The 22,104-nt window shown below is 42.9% G+C and overlaps 1 protein-coding gene across 2 annotated transcripts in view; it reads left to right on the top strand.

Moving 5' to 3' along the window:
* The first annotated feature begins 13,478 nt into the window (after nt 1–13,478).
* The window catches only part of LOC311141460 (far upstream element-binding protein 3-like), a 67,218-nt gene continuing 58,592 nt past the window's right edge, over nt 13,479–22,104 (top strand). For both annotated transcript variants that reach the window (XM_084176796.1, XM_084176797.1), the window contains exons 1-2: nt 13,479–13,585; nt 19,316–19,427. In XM_084176796.1, the coding sequence (XP_084032922.1) occupies nt 13,490–13,585; nt 19,316–19,427 (208 nt within the window). In that variant the 5' untranslated portion in view covers nt 13,479–13,489. The remainder of the gene's footprint in view (nt 13,586–19,315; nt 19,428–22,104) is intronic.

Raw genomic sequence — 22,104 nt, 5'->3', positions numbered from 1 at the left:
AGACCACGAGTGGGGCTTTTATTGCTCAATCTAATTTGTGCTGCTAAAACAAAAATGGACACATGCTCAAACTCACACACTTTAGATAGACTTAAGCAGCTGCAAATTATGAAGATATCAGTGTCACCAACAAAAACGTAAACAATAGGCCTATAGCAAATGTAGCATGCAAATAGCACTTTTTGGTAGTGGTCAAAGCATGCCATTCCATGAGAGCAGCATTTCTTTTTCAACTCGAAGCAATGAGCCCAATCAGTCCTCCATGACAAAAACATCATAAACAACAGAGTAGGCTAATAAGTCCTTCATTTTGGGGTTATGCTTAGGTAAAACAATTTGGCTAATTTATATTCTTGAAGATCAAGGGGTATTATATTAATTGGAATGACTGGAAATCTGACAGACTTTGGTTTTTAATGTAAAGATATAGCCTAATCGTATTATTATCTATAATGAAGTAGAAAGACATTGGTTAGAAGAATCCTACATAACCCAAGAAGTAAAATGCAACATCCATTTCCTGGCCAGCTATGTAAACTCTAACATTGATTTATCCTGCAATTGATGTCGTTCAATTGCTAATATTCATTTTTGTCTTCTTCTAATGTCTCTTGAGGGGAAAGTAATCTAAAAGTAACTGAAAGTAATCAGATTATGTTAGTGAGTTAGGGGAATCCAAAAATTACGTTACTGATTAATATTTTGGACAGGTAACTAGTAACTGTAATGGATTACATTTACCCATGTAGTGGGCAGAAATATTTGATATGTGTAAATACAGTATATTATATATACCTCACATGCGACTCATAATAAGACTAAACAATTAGCCCATTAAATGAATTATCTGACGCCATAAGATAAATAACAATATGCAAGAACACTATATTTGAGTTACAGTAATAGGCAAGGAAGAAATGTCTGAGAATGGAATTCTAAATACAAGTGTATTTAATTACTTTGTAAATGACTGGATTCACATACAAGGCATAAAGCTTAAGATACAAATCATTACAAGGCATTATTCCAAGCATGGTCAGAGAGAGAGAGAGAGACAAAGAAACCATGGCTTGTGCCATGGCCCATAGCTCATCGGAGAGGGAGAGAGAAAGAAAGAGTGTAGGTATCTCACCACAGCAAGTCAGGAACATAAGAGAAAGAGACAATTAATCTAAGACCCTTTTATAAGCATCTGAGTTGTTTGGATTCAAAATTTGAGTTGTTGACCAATAGTATTACTGTAACATTAACCTCCAATCAGATATCAGACCTACATGATGTAACCTCTGCTTCTCAGAGGTGAGACAATGGGGGTTGGCAAGATTAACACAGAGAATGCTGAATTCCTAAGACAACACAGAGGAAATTCTTGGATCCAGTTGATAAGAAGAGTCACTTCATGAGCCTAGTAATACAACACTAATATAGAGAGAAATAGAAATGGCGTCTTTTTGTAGGCACTAACTCCACAATGGTTCGTTGGACAAAGCCAACGGGGAAATTAATGGGGTTTTTGGAGTTTTTTTTAATAAACGCCGAAAGTAAGGTCTGTGGTAAACACAGGCGTAGGAGATCTTATATGTTTAGTTTTATGAGATAATCTTCATTAGCCAACATATATTTTGTGAATTTTGAAGCATTTATGTCCTCTTATACCATGGCATTATTGAATACTTGTTTCTGATTGTGTGGTGAGTGATTTAGAAGGAGTCAGGCGCAGGAGGGTAAATCACAGAATAAATGGTTTATTCCGTAACACAGCGGTACGCAGCAATGCGTAAAACACTCCAGTGCGGAAATACGGTGCACTGGAAAACAAAAAGGCACACGGGTGAATATCCCGGCGATACAAAATACAATAGAGCTCCACTGAGCTATAGTAACCTCCACAATAAACAATCACACACAAAGACAAGTGGGCAGAGGGAACACTTATACAGGTACTGATGAGGGGATATGAACCAGGTGTGTGTAATAAACCAGACAAAACAAATGGAATGACGAGATGAGGAGCGGCAGTGGCTAGAAGACCGGTGACGACGAACGCCGAAGCCTGCCCAAACAAGGAGAGCAAGCAGCTTCGGAGGAAGTCGTGACAGATTGGCTTGAAGGGCATTCTAGAGAGTGCATTATTTCCCTATAACCCATGGTATATTTGCATGGTAGAATTGAATGGCTATAGTTCTTTCTTACATGTTCTATGTTTGAGCTGCTTTTGAAAGCAAAAGTCGAATTGTAAACATTATTGCCATTGTTGAATTCGATTTTCATAATGGCAAGCTAGGACTGATGGTTTGGTTAGCTAAACTAGCAAGTCTATTTGTTTAGTTACCACGGCAACTAGTGAACTTGCAAGCTACTGTCATGGAAATACTTCTCAAAGATATCTCTCAGACACCGGAGCTTGTGCATTCAGTATAGACTTTATTACAAAGTAACAAGCCGAGCTGGTCCATGGAGCAACTGCCCATCCTGACTCGGAGCTCTCCTTTTATACAGTTTCATTCTGACACAACATACATAGTCACTCCTCTTTATGTAAACTTACTAAGTCCCAAATGAATATTTTTCTACTGTAAAAAGCCATCATAACATCATTCTAAATATGACACCTTGTGTCCTCCTTCTGCCAGTCGCTTTAAGACCTTCATAGAATCAGCATGGCATTGTTCCAAGGAGGAGGCACAAATCAACAGATCATCTACATACTGAATCAATGTTCCTTCAAGTATTAAGTCTTCCAGGTCTGCTCTTAGCACCTGATTAAACACATGAGGCGAGTGTTTAAACCCCTGTGGCATGCGGGTGTATGTGTACTGTTTTCCTTTGTATGTAAATGCAAACAAATGTCTGCACTCTTCCACCAGGGGCACACAAAAAAACGCTCCACATAGATCAATTACTGTAAAGTACTTGGCTTCCGGGGGAACATTGGTCAGCAGCGTGTGAGGGTTTGGAACTTCAGCAGGCCAGTCCTGTACTTGGTCATTTACTGCCCTTAAATCATGGACTAGCCTCCACTTCTTCCCATCTGCTTTAAGAACCGGTAACAGAGGTGTGTTGCAACAACTTTGTGTTTCTATTAACACCCCTGCTTTTATTAGTCCCTCGATTGTCATGCTAATACCTTCTTCTGCTTCAGGTTTCATATGGTATTGGGCCTTCCAAGGGGGCTTAGCGTCTGGTTTTATCTTGACTCATACAGGACTTGCTGATTTTACCAATCCAACATATGTATCATGTTGTGACCATACCCCATCCTGTATGTTTCTCTCCATTTCCTGTTTTTGCTGGTTTTCTGGTTCTGTTGCTTCTCCTAACTGTATTTGCTGTTTGGCTGTAACTTCTACCTCCCTTGGGTTTCCAGTCATTACTGTGGTAGTAAATATTTTAACAAAGGCTCTATCTTTTCAGTGATAAATCAACGGGTTGTCTGTTTTGTCCCATTGACTTGCTTTTGCTCGTTTCATCATAGGGCCCAGGTCTTTAGCCTTTATTTCCTTATTTACTAGTAAAGTAATGTGTGGGGCAGCACCGGAAACATTATACCATCTTGCCACAAAGTCTGAGCTGTCCCTGTCTGTTACTCCTGATTCAGCTTCTGGTATCTGAGCCTGAATAAACCTACCCCATTTCTTAATTGTTTTATCCACTTCTGTTTCAATGCCTCCTAACCAATATACATTTGCTGTGCCCCTTGTCATTATCATTTGCAAGTTTAACCCTGCTTTATCTATAATCACCCCTTCGGGGGAACACCGAATTTGCATGCACATTTTACATAGAGCATCCCTTCCTAATAAATTAACAGGGGTGTGTTCTGATACTAATATAGAGAGGGTTGCAGATTTATCATCAGCTGTTAAGCGATCTGGAGCTGTCATTGGAATTAGCTGCATTTGTCCCGAGAATCCTACAGTTTTGGCGTATTTGCCAGACATGGGGAGGTGAGAGGCATAATTTGGATTTATTTTTTATTTTTTCAATTTTTGGGGGTAGATCACCTTAATATTGCAGATAGACTGTAACTTCCATCAATGTAATTGTATGCATCACTTCCAATCCCCGATGTTTTATATATATATATATACAGTGGGGGAAAAAAGTATTTAGTCAGCCACCAATTGTGCAAGTTCTCCCACTTAAAAAGATGAGAGAGGCCTGTAATGTTCATCATAGGTACACATCAACTATGACAGACAAATTGAGGAAAAAAAATCCAGAAAATCACATTGTAGGATTTTTAATGAATTTATTTGCAAATTATGGTGGAAAATAAGTATTTGGTCACCTACAAACAAGCAAGATTTCTGGCTCTCACAGACCTGTAACTTCTTCTTTAAGAGGCTCCTCTGTCCTCCACTCGTTACCTGTATTAATGGCACCTGTTTGAACTTGTTATCAGTATAAAAGACACCTGTCCACAACCTCAAACAGTCACACTCCAAACTCCACTATGGCCAAGACCAAAGAGCTGTCAAAGGACACCAGAAACAAAATTGTAGACCTGCACCAGGCTGGGAAGACTGAATCTGCAATAGGTAAGCAGCTTGGTTTGAAGAAATCAACTGTGGGAGCAATTATTAGGAAATGGAAGACATACAAGACCACTGATAATCTCCCTCGATCTGGGGCTCCACACAAGATCTCACCCCGTGGGGTCAAAATAATCACAAGAACGGTGAGCAAAAATCCCAGAACCACACGGGGGGACCTAGTGAATGACCTGCAGAGAGCTGGGACCAAAGTAACAAAGCCTACCATCAGTAACACACTACGCCGCCAGGGACTCAAATCCTGCAGTGCCAGACGTGTCCCCCTGCTTAAGCCAGTACATGTCCAGGCCCGTCTGAAGTTTGCTAGAGTGCATTTGGATGATCCAGAAGAGGATTGGGAGAATGTCATATGGTCAGATGAAACCAAAATATAACTTTTTGGTAAAAACTCAACTCGTCTTGTTTGGAGGACAAAGAATGCTGAGTTGCATCCAAAGAACACCATACCTACTGTGAAGCATGGGGGTGGAAATATCATGCTTTGGGGCTGTTTTTCTGCAAAGGGACCAGGACGACTGATCCGTGTAAAGGAAAGAATGAATGGGGCCATGTATCGTGAGATTTTGAGTGAAAACCTCCTTCCATCAGCAAGGGCATTGAAGATGAAACGTGGCTGGGTCTTTCAGCATGACAATGATCCCAAACACACCGCCCGGGCAACGAAGGAGTGGCTTCGTAAGAAGCATTTCAAGGTCCTGGAGTGGCCTAGCCAGTCTCCAGATCTCAACCCCATAGAAAATCTTTGGAGGGAGTTGAAAGTCTGTGTTGCCCAGCGACAGCCCCAAAACATCACTGCTCTAGAGGAGATCTGCATGGAGGAATGGGCCAAAATACCAGCAACAGTGTGTGAAAACCTTGTGAAGACTTACAGAAAACATTTGACCTGTGTCATTGCCAACAAAGGGTATATAACAAAGTATTGAGAAACTTTTGTTATTGACCAAATACTTATTTTCCACCATAATTTGCAAATAAATTCATTAAAGATCCTACAATGTGATTTTCTGGATTTTCTTTCCTCATTTTGTCTGTCATAGTTGACGTGTACCTATGATGAAAATTACAGGCCTCTCTCATCTTTTTAAGTGGGAGAACTTGCACAATTGGTGGCTGACTAAATACTTTTTTCCCCCACTGTACATGCACACACACCAATGACTACCATTAGCTAATCACCAGCAGTAGGTAGCAACTCAATGTCCTCCTCTACCCTTCTTAGTGGTTTATTAATGCCCCCTCTCACGAACTATGATAGCTAGTTAGATAGCTAGCAAATCAGTTAGCTATGCTTTCCCACCTTAGTGGCTAGCCAAAGATATTTAGCTATCAACTTCTGTCTGTGTTGTAACGTTAGCTAGCTAGTTAGCTAGCTAGCATCTGCATTCTAGAGAAAAGTCTAGAGAAAATAATATTTTGCAACCTGAACAGATTACAAAATCTTTAGAAAATGATTCTGACAAAAATGTGTACTTACAGTCCCCACTCTCGCTTGTCCTCAACTTGTTGAAAGTTGTCGCTGTGCTGTGTGGCTTCTGTGTGGTCGCGAGAAGTGAAAATGGCGTGAATAGCTTGCTCAAAGTCTTTTGTCACCCTAGCACTTGTGCAGTAACATTGTCACAGAAGAAATGGTGGTTAAAATATAGAATTCAAATTGTTATAATATCTGACAACTTGACAAGCTACATTTGTGGGGAAAAATATAATATTTTATGAATATGTTGTTGTGGATATTTCAATGAAGACACCATAATTTATTCAATATAGTCTATGCAATATATGATTATTTTCATGAATCTCATGTTTTCAATGAGTACAGCAAGCTAGCGGTCAGGCTGATTTATGGGTGAAATAGTGGCCACGACGGATGGACCTGATATGCCCATAATTCGATGTCCATGGACATCACATGCTGAGTCGGGTACTCAGTGGTTTGAGTGATAAGGCGAAAGCAAACCGACTGTAGACGAAAGTTGAAGGAGTGCAGTCGGGGGAGGTGCATATGTGACAGCTGAAAGTCGGACACTAGCTAGGTTTCCATCCAATTTGCGACAGATTTTCATGCGAATATTCTAAAATCTGCATAAAAGAATATGCGTATTTTCCCACCAGAGATGCGTTTCCATCAAACTGACTCATTGCGGATAAAAGACTGTGCGTGATGACGTAGTGCACATAAAAATAACTTTTGCGGTTAAATTCCCAGGAAAGTACAAGTTAAATGGGTTTCCGTCGCATTTTCAACTCTACTGATGGACTTGTCACAAAAACTGTTGATTTATATAACAAACATGCCCACTCTGGTCTTGGCACATGGGCTCTAGCCAACAGCTACATGTAACTGGTTTAAAAATTACTTGACAGATAGAACTCAATGTGTATCTACTGATGGTGTTAAATCAGGTTTCCTGGATATTACGAAAGGTGTCCGGCAGGGGTCAATTCTGGGTCCTGTACTTTTACTGTTTACATTAACAATATCGACTTGTCTGTAAAAAATTGTCACCTGCACTTGTATGCCGATGATACATACTGTTGTGTATGCTATTGGTCCCACGGTTGACCAGGCTCTAGCTGAACTACAGTCTGCTTTCATTGTGTCACGGTCGTCTAAGAGCGAAGGAGACCAAGGCGCAGCGTGTGCAAGAAACATGACTTTATTAATTAAAGTTTCGAACTACAAACAAAAGACGACTCATGAAGTCCACGGTACACCGACCGAAACGGAACAAAAACCCACAACACCCAAAGGAAAACATACAGATAAATATGGCTCCCAATCAGAGATAACGAGCCGACAGCTGACACTCGTTACCTCCGATTGGGAGTCACATGACTACACAAGAACTAACCAAAACCACACACACCCAAATGAACACACCCTATACCCAACCTAACCAACACAAACCCCCACCAAACGAATACACCCTGGCTCAAATACAAGTCCCGGAGCCAGAGTGTGACAGTACCCCCCCCTAAAGGCGCGGACTGCGACCGCGCCTCAACTAGGGCTAACCCAGGGAGGGCTGGGTGGGCATACCTCTTCGGCGGTGGTTCCGGCTCTGGTCGTGGTCCCCACCCCACCATAGTCACTACCCGCTTCCGTAGCCTCCTCCAACTGACCACCCTCCAACTTAACCCCACCGGATTAAGGGGCAGCACCGGACTAAGAGGCAGCACCGGACTAAGGGGCAGCACCGGACTAAGGGGCAGCACCAGGATAAGGGGCAGCACCGGACTAAGGGGCAGCACCGGACTAAGGGGCAGCACCGGACTGAATGGCAGATCCTGGCTGGCTGGCTCTGGCGGATCCTGGCTGGCTGGCGGACCCCGGCTGGATGGCTCTGGCGGATCCTGGCTGGACGGCTCATGGCTGGCTGACGGATCTGGCTGCTCATGGCTGGCTGACGGATCTGGCTGCTCATGGCTGGCTGACGGATCTGGCTGCTCATGGCTGGCTGACGGATCTGGCTGCTCATGGCTGGCTGACGGATCTGGCTGCTCATGGCAGGCTGACGGATCTGGCTGCTCATGGCTGGCGGAAGGCTCTGGCTGATCCTGTCTGGCGGACGGCTCTGGCTGATCCTGTCTGGCGGAAGGCTCTGGCTGATCCTGTCTGGCGGAAGGCTCTGGCTGATCCTGTCTGGCGGAAGGCTTTAGCGGCTCCGGTCTGGCGGACGGCTCTGAAGGCTCATGGCAGACGGGCGGCTTTGCAGGCTCAGTACAGACGGGCAGTTCATGCAGCGCTTGGCAGACGGACAGTTCAGACGGCGTTGGGCAGACAGGCAGTTCAGGCGCCGTTGGGCAGACGGGCAGTTCAAGCGCCGTTGGGCAGACGGGCAGTTCAGGCGCCGTTGGGCAGACGGGCAGTTCAGGCGCCGTTGGGCAGACGGCAGACTCTGGCCGGCCGAGACGCACTATAGGCCTGGTGCGTGGTGCCGGAACTGGTGGTCCCGGGCTGAGGACACGCATCTCAGGGCTAGTGCGGGGAGCAGCAACAGGACGCACAGGACTCTGGGGACACACAGGAGGCTTGGTGCGTGGTGTAGGCACTGGTGGTACTGGGCTGGAGCGGGGAGGTGGCGCCGGAAATACCGGACCGTGCAGGCTTACTGGCTCCCTTGAGCACTGAGCCTGCCCAACCTTACCTGGTTGTATGCTCCCCGTCGCCCGACCAGTACGGGAAGGAGGAATAACCCGCACCGGGCTATGTAGGCGAACCGGGGACACCATGCGTAAGGCTGGTGCCATGTAAGCCGGCCCGAGGAGACGCACTGGTGGCCTGATGCATTGGGCCGGCTTCATGACATCCGGCTCAACGCTCAATCTAGCCCGGCCGATACGTGGAGCTGGAATGTACCGAACCGGGCTATGCACGCGTACAGGAGACACCATGCGCTCTACTGCGTAACACGGTGTCTGCCCGTACTCTCGCTCTCCACGGTAAGTACAGGGAGTAGGCGCAGGTCTCCTACCTGACTTCGCCACACTCCCTTTAAGGCCCCCCCCAAGAAATGTTTGGCTAGTGCTCACGGGCTTCCAGCCTTGCCTCTGTGCTGCCTCCTCATATTGCCTCCTCTCGGCTTTAGCTGCCTCCAGCTCTTCACGAGGGCGGCGATATTCTCCCGGTTGTGCCCAAGGACCCCTTCCATCCAGTATCTCCTCCCATGTCCATGAATCCTGTGTAGGTGGATCCTGTTGCCGCTTGACACGCCGCTTGGTCCTAGAATGGTGGGTTTTTCTGTCACGGTCGTCTAAGAGCAAAGGAGACCAAGGCGCAGCGTGTGCAAGAAACATGACTTTATTAATTAAAGTTTCGAACTACAAACAAAAGACGACTCATGAAGTCCACGGTACACCGACCGAAACGGAACAAAAACCCACAACACCCAAAGGAAAACATACAGATAAATATGGCTCCCAATCAGAGATAACGAGCCGACAGCTGACACTCGTTACCTCCGATTGGGAGTCACATGACTACACAAGAACTAACCAAAACCACACACACCCAAATGAACACACCCTATACCCAACCTAACCAACACAAACCCCCACCAAACGAATACACCCTGGCTCAAATACAAGTCCCGGAGCCAGAGTGTGACACATTGTATCACAGAAAAACTGTATTGGCCTGAAGTTAGTATTGAATGCAGGTAAAACTAAGTATATGTTGTTCTCTAGAGCTCATAAAAAGAACTCTGATGATTTAAGCAAAAAAACATCAGGGACAGACTGATATTCTGCAAAAGGTACAGGGATTGTCTGCTGAGGACTGGGGTAAAGTCATTTTCTCTGATGAATCCCCTTTCCGATTGTTTGGGGCATCCGGAAAAAAGCTTGTCCAGAGAAGACAAGGTGAGCTCTACCATCAGTCCTGTGTCATGCCAACAGTAAAGCATCCTGAGACCATTCATGTGTGGGGTTGCTTCTCAGCCAAGGGAGTGGGCTCACTCACAATTTTGCCTAAGAACACAGCCATGAATAAAGAATGGTACCAACACATCCTCCGAGAGCAACTTCTCCCAACCATCCAAGAACAGTCTGGTGACGAACAATGCCTTTTCCAGCATGATGGACACCTTGCTATAAGGCAAAAGTGATAACTAAGTGGTTCGGGGAACAAAACATTGACATTTTAGGTCCATGGCCAGGAAACTCTCCAGACCTTAATCCAATTGAAAACTTGTGGTCAATCCTCAAGAGGCAGGTGGACAACAAAAACCCACAAATTCTAACAAACTCCAAGCATTGATTATGCAAGAATGGGCTGCCATCAGTCAGGATGTGGCCCAGAAGTTAATTGACAGCATGCCAGGGCGGATTGCAGAGGTCTTGAAAAAGAAGGGTCAACACTGCAAATATTGACTCTTTGCATAAACGTAATGTAATTGACAATAAAAGCCTTTGACACTTATGGAATGCTTGTAATTATACTTCAGTATACCATAGTAACATCTGACAAAAATATCTAAAAACACTGAAGCAGCAAACTTTGTGAAGACCAATACGTGTGTCATTCTCAAAACCTACCATCTTTACTAAACTTTAGACATGTGAGTTACCACACCCGGGCTCAGGGATGGTTAACTCTGGAAATTCCTTTGGTCTCACTCTCTACTGAATTAGGTAAATCAGCTTTTAGTTTTCTTGCACCTTATTTGTGGAACAATCTTCAAAATGTTCTTAAATGTTATGTTTTGGTGCCTCTAGGGCAATTCAGAAAGCTGATTGAGGACCTTATTATAGATGAATGTGTTTGTTTTTATGACTGTGTTTTTCTTCCTGCTTGCATTTTGTATTTATATTGATGTGTGTATTTTCTGTAGCCTCATTTATGTTATTCAGGGCTCATCTGTAAAAAAGAACTTGGTCTCAGTATGACTCCCTGATAAAACAAAGGTAAAAAAAAAAGTTTAATAAAAACAACTTGCAGATACAGGCTACCTGCATTATGAGATTATTATGGATTAGAGCAATATTATTTTTATTTGTCAACCGGCAGCCAAGCATCGATCATCATGTCACCAGAATAAGATATTTATTAGAAAGGAGCATTTACATTTTACATTTTAGTCATTTAGCAGACGCTCTTATCCAGAGCGACTTACAGTTAGTGAATCCTTTTTTTTTTATACTGGCCCCCCGTGGGAATCGAACCCACAACCCTCCCGAGTCTCCCGAGTGGCGCAGTGGTCTAAGGCACTGCATCGCAGTGCTAGCTGTGCCACTAGAGATCCTGGTTCGAATCCAGGCTCTGTCGTAGCCGGCCGCGACCGGGAGACCCATGGGGCGGCGTGCAATTGGTCCAGCGTCGTCCAGGGTAGGGGAGGGAATGGCCGGCAGGGATGTAGCTCAGTTGATAGAGCATGGCGTTTGCAACGCCAGGGTTGTGGGTTCGATTCCCACAGGGGGTATGAAAAAATATATAATGTATGCACTAACTGTAAGTCGCTCTGGATAAGAGCGTCTGCTAAATGACTAAAAATGTAAATGTAAAAACCCTGGCGTTGCAAACGCCATGCTCTATCAACTGAGCTACATCCCTGCCGGCCATTCCCTCCCCTACCCTGGACGACGCTGGGCCAATTGTGCGCCGCCCATGAGCATCAAGATCATCATGTGCACTTTCACCACCATGTGAAGTTCATCATAATTTATTTCATCTGTAGCCTAATAAACTGCATCGTTTCACGAATCGTAATAGGAGAACCACACAACATATTTGTATTTATTATGTATCCCCATTAGCTGCTGCCAAGGCAGCAACTACTCTTTCTGGGGTCCAGCAAAAATTAAGGCAGTAATATACATTATAATAATAAAAAGCAACATTAAAATACATTTTACAACAGATTTCACAATACATTAAGTGTGTGCCCTCAGGCCACTACTCTACTACAACACACAATCCAGGTGTACCTGTGTATAGTGTGTATGTTATGTGTGTTTGTATGCGTGGGTTTGTTCCTGTGTGTGTGACTCTTCACAGTCCTCGCTGTTCCATAAGGTGTATTTTTTTATTTTTTATTTTACTGCTTGCCTGAGTTACTTGATGTGGAATAGAGTTGCTCAATTTCCACATTATTAATTACAAGATTTAGTTGAGCTTTTGAGGTTTAGGGCTTAGTGAATGATTTGTCCCAAATACAATGCTTTTAGTTTTTGAAATATTTGGGAATAACATTTCTTGCCACCCATTCTGAAACTGACTGCAGCTCTTTGTTAAGCGTTGCAGTGATTCATTGCGTGATTCCAAGTTTACTTTGATATGATGGTTATTATATCAATATTTGCGCATAAAGGCATTTCCACCGCCATTTCTCGCATAATTAATGTTACAGACACAAAAAGATCCCACCATGTCGAACGAACAAATTGTCTGTCGGCATTTATAAAATTGTACCTGCATATCTTGTTTCCATCAGCCAGGTCATTACTTTTTTCATGAGTCAAGTAATTCATCCGCATGAAATGGTTGGATGGAAACTTGGTTACTGATATGGTTTTTCAAAGTAAGGCTTGTGTTGCCATTGTTAATAAAAGTGTATCTTTATAATGTAGCCTACAAATAAACATGTCTCCAACCCCCATAGCACACACTCACAAACTGAAAACGTGTACATTGTACAATCAATTATCTCAAATATCACATTCATTTACACATATCCACTGTAGGCCTATACATGAATTGCTGCAAAGTTGGTTCCTGTTTCAGTCACGTCTTTGGTCACGTTCGCGTGCGTCAAACAGAATCACCCACACGATTGGTTGACAATAGAGCCTCCCACAATTCAGGCGATAGCTGCAGAATGAATATTGCGAGCAACCGCTAAAACTTGTGCCGCGTTCAAAACAACTGGGAATTCGGAAATGTCCGACTTCCGAGCGTTCATGACAACTGGGAACTCGGAAGAAAACGAGCTCCGACTGGGAAGAATCGTTTTGAACGGTCATCCAACTCGCAATTCCAACTCGGGTACTCTGGCCTCTTTCTAGAGCAACGTCCTGATTTGACTTCGTATTTTTCAGAGTTCCCAGTTGTTTTGAACGCACCATTACAGTCCCCTGCAGTCAAAACGGCATGACCTTTGATCACATGATTTATGTAAAGTTCATGCAGTCGACGCAAATCGGACAATTTTTGTCCACATAATTCAACACATTTTCAAAGCCCCACAAAAGTGATCTGCTCGAACGCGTCCAACAGCTGAGCAGTCTGGCCGTGACTAGTTATCACAGCTACAAAGTCATAATCATGGCTAAACCCCACTTGTTTCTACAATCTGACATTACCCGAACTGCTAACCTTGTGCCTAACCCTAAATTAAGACAAAATAGCGAATTTTAGTTTTCATGATTTTTTTTTTACGATAGCCAATTCTGACTTTGTGGCTGTGGTAATTAGTGACAACCGAGAAGTCTGGGTGGGGATGATGATGGCGGAGTTGGTGCAGGGACAGGCCTCCGTTGCTCAGTCCGGAATGAAAGCTGACGGCTTCGCCGACGCTTTACATCGGTCTCGACAGGTAATAAGAGTAGAGGAACTCGCAAAGGAATCGACTGAGTTTGGACTAGGCCTTTTAAACGACGATAAAGTACATATTTTAACCCGCCCATCTCTGCAGCTTGTGCTATGCGCTCATGAAAAACACTAGCCAGCATTCTATGATAGTTGACAACCACAATAGTTTCGAGTTCGCTATGCGTACTCGTACTTGTTCATTTTGGCTGCAACAGGTCACGACTGGAAACTATGTTTTTATGTAGTTTACCGTGTTGTTACCACGAAGTCTTCAAGTTAATTTATGTTAAGCTAGCTACAGTAGCTACCTACGTTTTCCACACGTGTCCATATGCAATTTGTTGTTCAGTCACTGAAGTTCTGTGGTTGAACTGTGTGGCCTTGCTCTCAAACCCATAACAATCAGTGACAAGTAGGCAAAGATTCCAAACCCACCCGTTTTTAAACAGATCGTTATCCATCTTGTTTCCCAGTTGTGAACATCATTGAGCTAATTGCCCCCCCCATAAAAGTTTGCAAGTAGGCTCCATTATGTAACTGGCAAGCACCATATTATGCGCTGTGGGGTGTGTCTAGTTAGGAAACCCGATTAAGGAGCAGGTAAGGGTAGATTCATTTGTCACTAGTATTAGGGTGTTAGACTCCAGACCTAAATTGAACCAGGTTGTCTCAGTCGCGAACCAATATTCGCATCGCCAAAATACAATATGGAAAACTATTTGTCATGCTATATTTATAGTAAATGTACCAATTATATGACAAAGGAACAACATTCCCACCTCTTTCACTGTCAGTAATTACATTTTGCCCATATTCTTGAGGAATGTTAATAAACGCACTGGTTTGAGACCAAAATCAACCAAAAATAGCTCTATATTGAAAATACTGTGATTGAACAAAAATTCTTCAGAGATTAAATGATACAAAAATGTAAGTTCATTATAATTTCTACACACTTTCAATATGGTTTAAAAAGTTTAACTTCAGACTGGAGTATTTTTTTCATAAAAAAAGAAGATATATTTCTTACTCAGACACCAGCAACCCATTCAAAACATTGTTTTAGAGGACAAAATGAAACTGTGGTTCTGGTGTTATACTTTGTATTCCATGTTATAGAGAAGCTTCCCAGGAACACAGGATTGGATTTATTTTCAATTAATCGGAAAAGGTCAAAATAGGTCGCGGACAGGTCAGTGTTAATCCCTAGTCAATAAAGCACCAAATCATTCTTAAATTCAACACTTTTTGTCCAATAACTCAAGATATCTCAAGATAGGGTGGTCATATTGTTATGAAATTGCTGTAGAACACAGAGATGATTCCTCCCCAAAAAGCGATTCAAATGCTATATTATGCAAAAGAGGCACTTAAGATAGGGTGCCTGCTAATTAGGCAGTACGGAATACATCATTTCAGTAATTAAAGGCCAATAATTTAAAGTAGGGTGGTCATATTAACAAATCTTCGTGCTCTATGCAAAACTGAGAGTTTGTAACAATTTGAAACAATTTATGAAATTAGAATACAACTTTGTATACTACTTTATGCAAATTAGATACATATTATGCTAATTAGTCTGTACGGAATGAAATTAAATCTTGCCGTTTTATGCAGAACTGGGAGTTTACACTGAGGAGTAAGGTGCAGCCCATGCGCGCGCACACACACACCAGGGGTGGTAACGGAGTACATATAATTGAGATTACATAATCATGAACAAAAAACAGGGTTACTATTTACCAATTAGTAACTGTTAGGCTGTATATATATCACAGTTATGTTTGTTGTATTCAGTAGGCCAACTGATTAGGCCTAGAGTGCCAAATAATACGCCCAACCCTGTGCCTGTGCCACCTACACGCACACACACATATAGTCTAACACACACACACTTCTCAGCATCCCCACACACTCTCACTGCACCCACCAACACAAACACCACATCACACATAGTCTGTGTTAGGCTAGTACAGACACACTTCTCACTAAGTCTGAACTGTAACACAGAAGGCTACTAGTCTAATAACATAGCTTAGTTACAAGGAAGGCCTACACTTGAGTTGGGTTACAAAATGTTATTTTTGGTGTTGATGCATTACGCTGGTGATGGGAGGATAAACTCCACTGTTTCCAGCAAATAATTAGCCTCGCAGTTGGTGAGCTGCCTGCGAGCCAGCTGCACAGAAAGATAGTTAGGACACATTTTCAATACACTGGTATTTAGCTATGTTTTTATCGATTGTAGGGCTGTAGCCACTGAGTTATTGTAGTTTTTACTTGAAATAATAAAACCATCAATCACAAAAATCGCTGTTGGCACAATACAGCCACAATGGCACAATACAGCCTCTCGCCCGGCTCATTGCCTCAGTGAACAGTGTCAGGCTCTCCCACACAGCTAGCAAGCTAGCACTCGTCATGGAAATGGGGGTGGCGAATGGTGAATTTGGACCAATCCCTGACAACCCATACATGAAAACGTAGCTACGAAGCTCTACTTTGTAACCTGCTATGTTTTTTCCATGTCTCTGAGAACATCTGAATGACCGAAACGAAGGAAACACGTTTTACCTTATACACTGCTCAAAAAAATTAAGGGAACACTAAAATAACACATCCTAGATCTGAATGAATGAAATAATCTTATTAAATACTTTTTTCTTTACATAGTTGAATGTGCTGACAACAAAATCACACAAAAATTATCAATGGAAATCAAATGTATCAACCCATGGAGGTCTGGATTTGGAGTCACACTCAAAATTAAAGTGGAAAACCACACTACAGGCTGATCCAACTTTGATGTAATGTCCTTAAAACAAGTCAAAATGAGGCTCAGTAGTGTGTGTGGCCTCCACGTGCCTGTATGACCTCCCTACAACGCCTGGGCATGCTCCTGATGAGGTGGCGGATAGTCTCCTGAGGGATCTCCTCCCAGACCTGGACTAAAGCATCCGCCAACTCCTGAACAGTCTGTGGTGCAACGTGGCGTTGGTGGATGGAGCGAGACATGATGTCCCAGATGTGCTCAATTGGATTCAGGTCTGGGGAACGGGCGGACCAGTCCATAGCATCAATGCCTTCCTCTTGCAGGAACTGCTGACACACTCCAGCCACATGAGGTCTAGCATTGTCTTGCATTAGGAGGAACCCAGGGCCAACCGCACCAGCATATGGTCTCACAAGGGGTCTGAGGATCTCATCTCGGTACCTAATGGCAGTCAGGCTACCTCTGGCGAGCACATGGAGGGCTGTGTGGCCCCCCAAAGAAATGCCACCCCACACCATGACTGACCCACCGCCAAACTGGTCATGCTGGAGGATGTTGCAGGCAGCAGAACGTTCTCCACGGCGTCTCCAGACTCTGTCACGTCTGTCACATGTGCTCAGTGTGAACCTGCTTTCATCTGTGAAGAGCACAAGGCGCCAGTGGCGAATTTGCCAATCTTGGTGTTCTCTGGCAAATGCCAAACGTCCTGCACGGTGTTGGGCTGTAAGCACAACCCCCACCTGTGGACGTCGGGCCCTCATACCACCCTCATGGAGTCTGTTTCTGACTGTTTGAGCAGACACATGCACATTTGTGGCCTGCTGGAGGTCATTTTGCAGGGCTCTGGCAGTGCTCCTCCTGCTCCTCCTTGCACAAAGGCGGAGGTAGCGGTCCTGCTGCTGGGTTGTTGCCCTCCTACGGCCTCCTCCACGTCTCCTGATGTACTGGCCTGTCTCCTGGTAGCGCCTCCATGCTCTGGACACTACGCTGACAGACACAGCAAACCTTCTTGCCACAGCTCGCATTGATGTGCCATCCTGGATGAGCTGGGTTGTAGACTCCGTCTCATGCTACCACTAGAGTGAAAGCACCGCCAGCATTCAAAAGTGACCAAAACATCAGCCAGGAAGCATAGGAACTGAGAAGTGGTCTGTGGTCACCACCTGCAGAACCACTCCTTTATTGGGGGTGTCTTGCTAATTGCCTATAATTTCCACCTGTTGTCTATTCCATTTGCACAACAGCATGTGAAATGTATTGTCAATCAGTGTTGCTTCCTAAGTGGACAGTTTGATTTCACAGAAGTGTGATTGACTTGGAGTTACATTGTGTTGTTTAAGTGTTCCCTTTATTTTTTTGAGCAGTGTATTTCAGTCCAAGGACGTCTGATGACCGTAAAACACCCTCAGGACTTTCCAATACTTGTTGGCAATACAATGTCACATGGATTTTAGAATACCATACGCAAAGAGCAAATATGAACACACCGATTTCACAGGTTTCAGAAAAAGGTCTGTCCCACAGAATTGAACGTTCTAAGCATGGCACTTGCTTTAAATTTGGGCTCATATCGCATAAATATCATAACGTACAGTATTGGGATTTTTAGACATGGTTAACAACTTCCACATTCATGTTTTCAAATGACTTATGTATTTTGACGACAACATTATTGACATTTAGTGAAAATTGATTTGATTACTGCAGTTTTTTTTGTAGAATTCTCGCATAGCATCCATTGTTTGTCTCGTCACCTAACACCCTAGAACTATGTTATGTTTTTTTACTAGATAATATAGCTAATATGCCTATTATTTGTGCTACATAGAGGTTTGGGGTAAACTTAGATATTACAATGCTCCCTCTCATTCAAAATATACGTGGTTTGATTGATTGACCCCTCTATTACATTGTTTGACAGAATGCTCATCAACTAGCTCTTTGGCCCCAAAACTCATGGAGAGAGGTGATAACAATTTGGTCTCTGAAAGATTCAAAATCATCTCAAGTATCGACAATACGTTGTTTGGAAGGGGAATGGTAGAACTGCATGACTCCATTGGCTACTCAAAGCTTGGATGATACATGATTAAATCTTTACACTTACAACGTCCCCATGGCTTTTAAAGCTTTTGAGGGTGAATAAGAGCAATAGAAAACAATTCTATACAGTGTTGCACAGTTTTTTTGTGTTTTTTTTACTTTGTTGTCATTTGATTTCTCAAGGTTAGGCTATTTGGTTTAGACATTTCAGTTGCCGATGAGTCAACCTTGTTGTGTTGTTCAGCAGATAAAAGCCCTAGCTCTCATGGTTACAAGTGCTTTTGACCAACAGATATTGCATTTGCCTGACATGTGGTCATATAGCCTGATAATGAACTAAAGGATCCTTACATTACTCCTTATAGTCCAAGGACCTTACATGTTCTGTTTAGAGGCTAATTGGCTCTGGCAGTCAGACAAATACTCCATCTAAACATGAAATGTTTTAACCGGTTTTAACACGGTTGCAGCCGACAGTATTTTTCAGCGACAAGACATTTGTGTCGTCAGTCTTCCCTTTACACACAGGTGTTCTTGAGACGCAGATGGCTAATTAGCACATGTACGCCTCTATTTTCTGTCTGTTTTCCATAAACAAGCACTGTAACATGGACATGTGGTTGTGTGGGAGCCCTAATGAACGATACGTTCCTTATTTTTCCAAAACCGTACTGCAAGCAATGTGTTTTAAAGTTCAGAACGATAATCGGGGCTCTTATCAAAGCTTCCCCGGCCAGAAGATACTATCGTCAATAGGCGCTAAAGGTAGGGTATGAATGGGTTAGTGGTCATAGCGCTGGCAATTTTGAAAAATGTAGTGTTGTAATAAGCTATTTTTTGGTGAAATGTTTCTCACATTGTAACAACAATGTATAGAAAATCTCTGAAGTAATTATTAGTATTTTCCTCACATTTCAGATGGCAGGAACAATGGGGAATGAGCAGATTCCTCACCTAAACAATTCCCCCCCTATTGTAGACCCCTCCATGTATGGCTACGGGGGCCAGAAGAGATCGGTGGAAGACGGAGGTAAGCCAGTTGCTGTTAGCCATTTAATTATTCTCTTGCCGGCGATTACAGGGATAGTTACCTGAGGTTTTCACAATGTCTTAACCTTTCTACCTTGAAACGAGTCCATGAACGATTATGTATCAAAATACAACACTGCCCCTTGCTCCTGGAGGATGGTTGGCCACCCTTGGTAGCCTATAAAATATAGCAACATTACAATTAGGCCGCTTAAGGGCGTCCTGTCGTCTCTTGGACGATAAAAAATATGTCTACCGTTCAAAATAGACTGGGACAGTTCTGGGACGACAGATCCAAAATTCAGACAACCAATTAAAACATTTAAAAAAGCAATGAGGCTGATGCAACAGATCAGACAGTTTAGCTTAAAATGTTGATACAGTTTTATTTCTTCATATTATAAACTAAAAAATGCACACATGGCTGTAGGCTATTATAGGCCTACGCGCGAATGTTCCAAAATGCAATTAGCGGGAAAACACCATTCTCAACAGTACACTGCACAGGCAAGGGCTTTCATGTGACAGAGATGAAAATCACCATTAGAAACTTAGAAAGAAGGGGAATCTAATAGCAACAACTTGGATGGGTTACTAATAAGGCTAGGAGTATGCATTTGGCTGCTGGACAATAAAATAGCTTTGATCTGAAAACCAATAGAACATGAGAAAAATGCTGGTTTCAATGGCATATTAAGTGTTTATAAGATAATTCCCTCAAAATGTCTATGGCCGTATGTTGGCTAGGCTACTTTGAAACAAGGTAAGACATACTTCATAAAATGTCCAGGTTTTGAACAATTAAGTTTATGGTTAAATACTTTCAAAATGCTGACCACCTCCGCTCAAATTCAAGGTGGGTGACATTTTGACGTGCGGTGCGCAACAGGCACTGTCCTTCACTCTCCGGTCTTGTGACCATTAGATCTGAATGAACCGTGCCTCGAGTATGTCGATAGAATCAAGCCTTTAGGCGTTAATGTTAATTAGCCTATCCTTCATTATATTTGTCAAACATGACTGGCGTTTCGCCTATAATTATGTAATTACAAGTCTCATTAAATGTTGGCTACATTGTCTGGTGCCTCCCACATGTCAGCATCGATTTGGACATGAAGCTGTAGCCACTTTGACATGTAGGATTTTTTATTTATGTACATGAAAAATAGATTTGAATATTATTCCATTGTTGGCCTCTCTGATCCAATTCTGATGGGAGTAATTGTTTGATATTGCGATTCTTGTGTGATAAAAAATAAATAATAATACTTGTCCATTCAGACAACTTAAATCTATATTCTTCTTGTCCAACTTTTTTTTTTTTTTACTTGTCCCAGACAAGAGGATAAGCGTTAATGTCGAGCCCTGCCAAGTATTCATAGGCCTACTCGTTTTGCACAAAGCGGTGGAGGCCTACCTTGTACGGCTTGCTGAAGCCTGTACCTAAGTCTTGGAAGGTAAAAAATAGTTTTAAATGGGGTCAGTGATAATGTCGTGAAATAGGTTTTTGGGTAATGCTTAGAGTACCAACGCAAATGAATGGAAAGCAATTGCCGCTAAAGGTATGTTACAGCTTTTTATTCTCTTCATCACAAATCCATTCATCCACAATCTTAACTAAGCTTGGGACTAAGATGATAACACAGAGGCAACAGTTTAGAGACACTTTCATCAATTTAGATCCCAAACACTCAGCGTTTTGACACTACTGAGCCGAGCCAAGCTGTACTGCGCTGGCCTCGTTCCGCATGCACCATCGTTGCTGTAACCAGGACAATACCTGGACAATGCCAAAAAGGACAATGTGAAAAGAAAATATCAGAGCCAGCACAGTATGGTTCAGGACTGCATGACAGTGTGAAAAGGGTATAAGAGTTGGCCAGTTCTCCTGCACTGGATGCCCTATCCTGCGGCGAGGGAGAAGCGAACAGTCTTAAAAAGCCAAGCTAAGGAAAAGGTGGATTTGAGTGACAAATGCCATTGTTTGCTATGATGGCCATATCCCGCTGCTCCCCTAAGTCACTTCTTTTTATTTGTCCATTTTGGGGGCCTGCCAGGCTGATCGTGGGAAGATCCATACTGAGTGGGAAGATTAAATACTGTTTAAATGTGGTCCTACTGGAGCTGACTGTAGCCAATGACACCCGACTGGATTACTGTCCGTGTATTGTCTGTCAGAGAGAGAAAAAAATTAAATCTTTGAAATCCACAACTGCTTCAATGGAAACCCTCCATAAAGCTCTTAGGCCTAAGCCACCTTGCTTGTGAGCCACCTACTGTAAAAGTCCCCATCAGCTAGGGATAGCCTACTAATAGTTTCACACTCTATGTAAAAACAAAATGTCTGTCCAATTAGAATGTATTTTTGCCAATTAAAAGATATACAAGATATTAGTTGCTTGTGATTGCAGATTTGTTATTTATTATTAATTTTATTCAACAAAAGCTAATTTAAGTTAGACTATCGAAGCTCTGTTATTTTAGACTTAGGCTAATGGTTTTCAGGCTCAAACTCTGAATTCATCTTGAATCTGGTATAGAACTATGGAGGTATGCTTCATAATATGATGGATTTGGTTGTAGTTGGCAGAAAGATGTTCTTACAAGATGGCTATAACTCTGACTCCATTGGTTCACACTGGCATTCAGAATAGTCATCATAAAGAGTAGCGGGGTTG

This window comes from Coregonus lavaretus (genome assembly GCF_964263955.1).
Source record: "Coregonus lavaretus genome assembly, chromosome: 14".
Lineage (NCBI taxonomy): Eukaryota > Metazoa > Chordata > Actinopteri > Salmoniformes > Salmonidae > Coregonus > Coregonus lavaretus.
The sequence above is the reverse complement of the archived record's forward strand: the minus strand, read 5'-3'. Positions and strand labels throughout refer to the sequence as shown.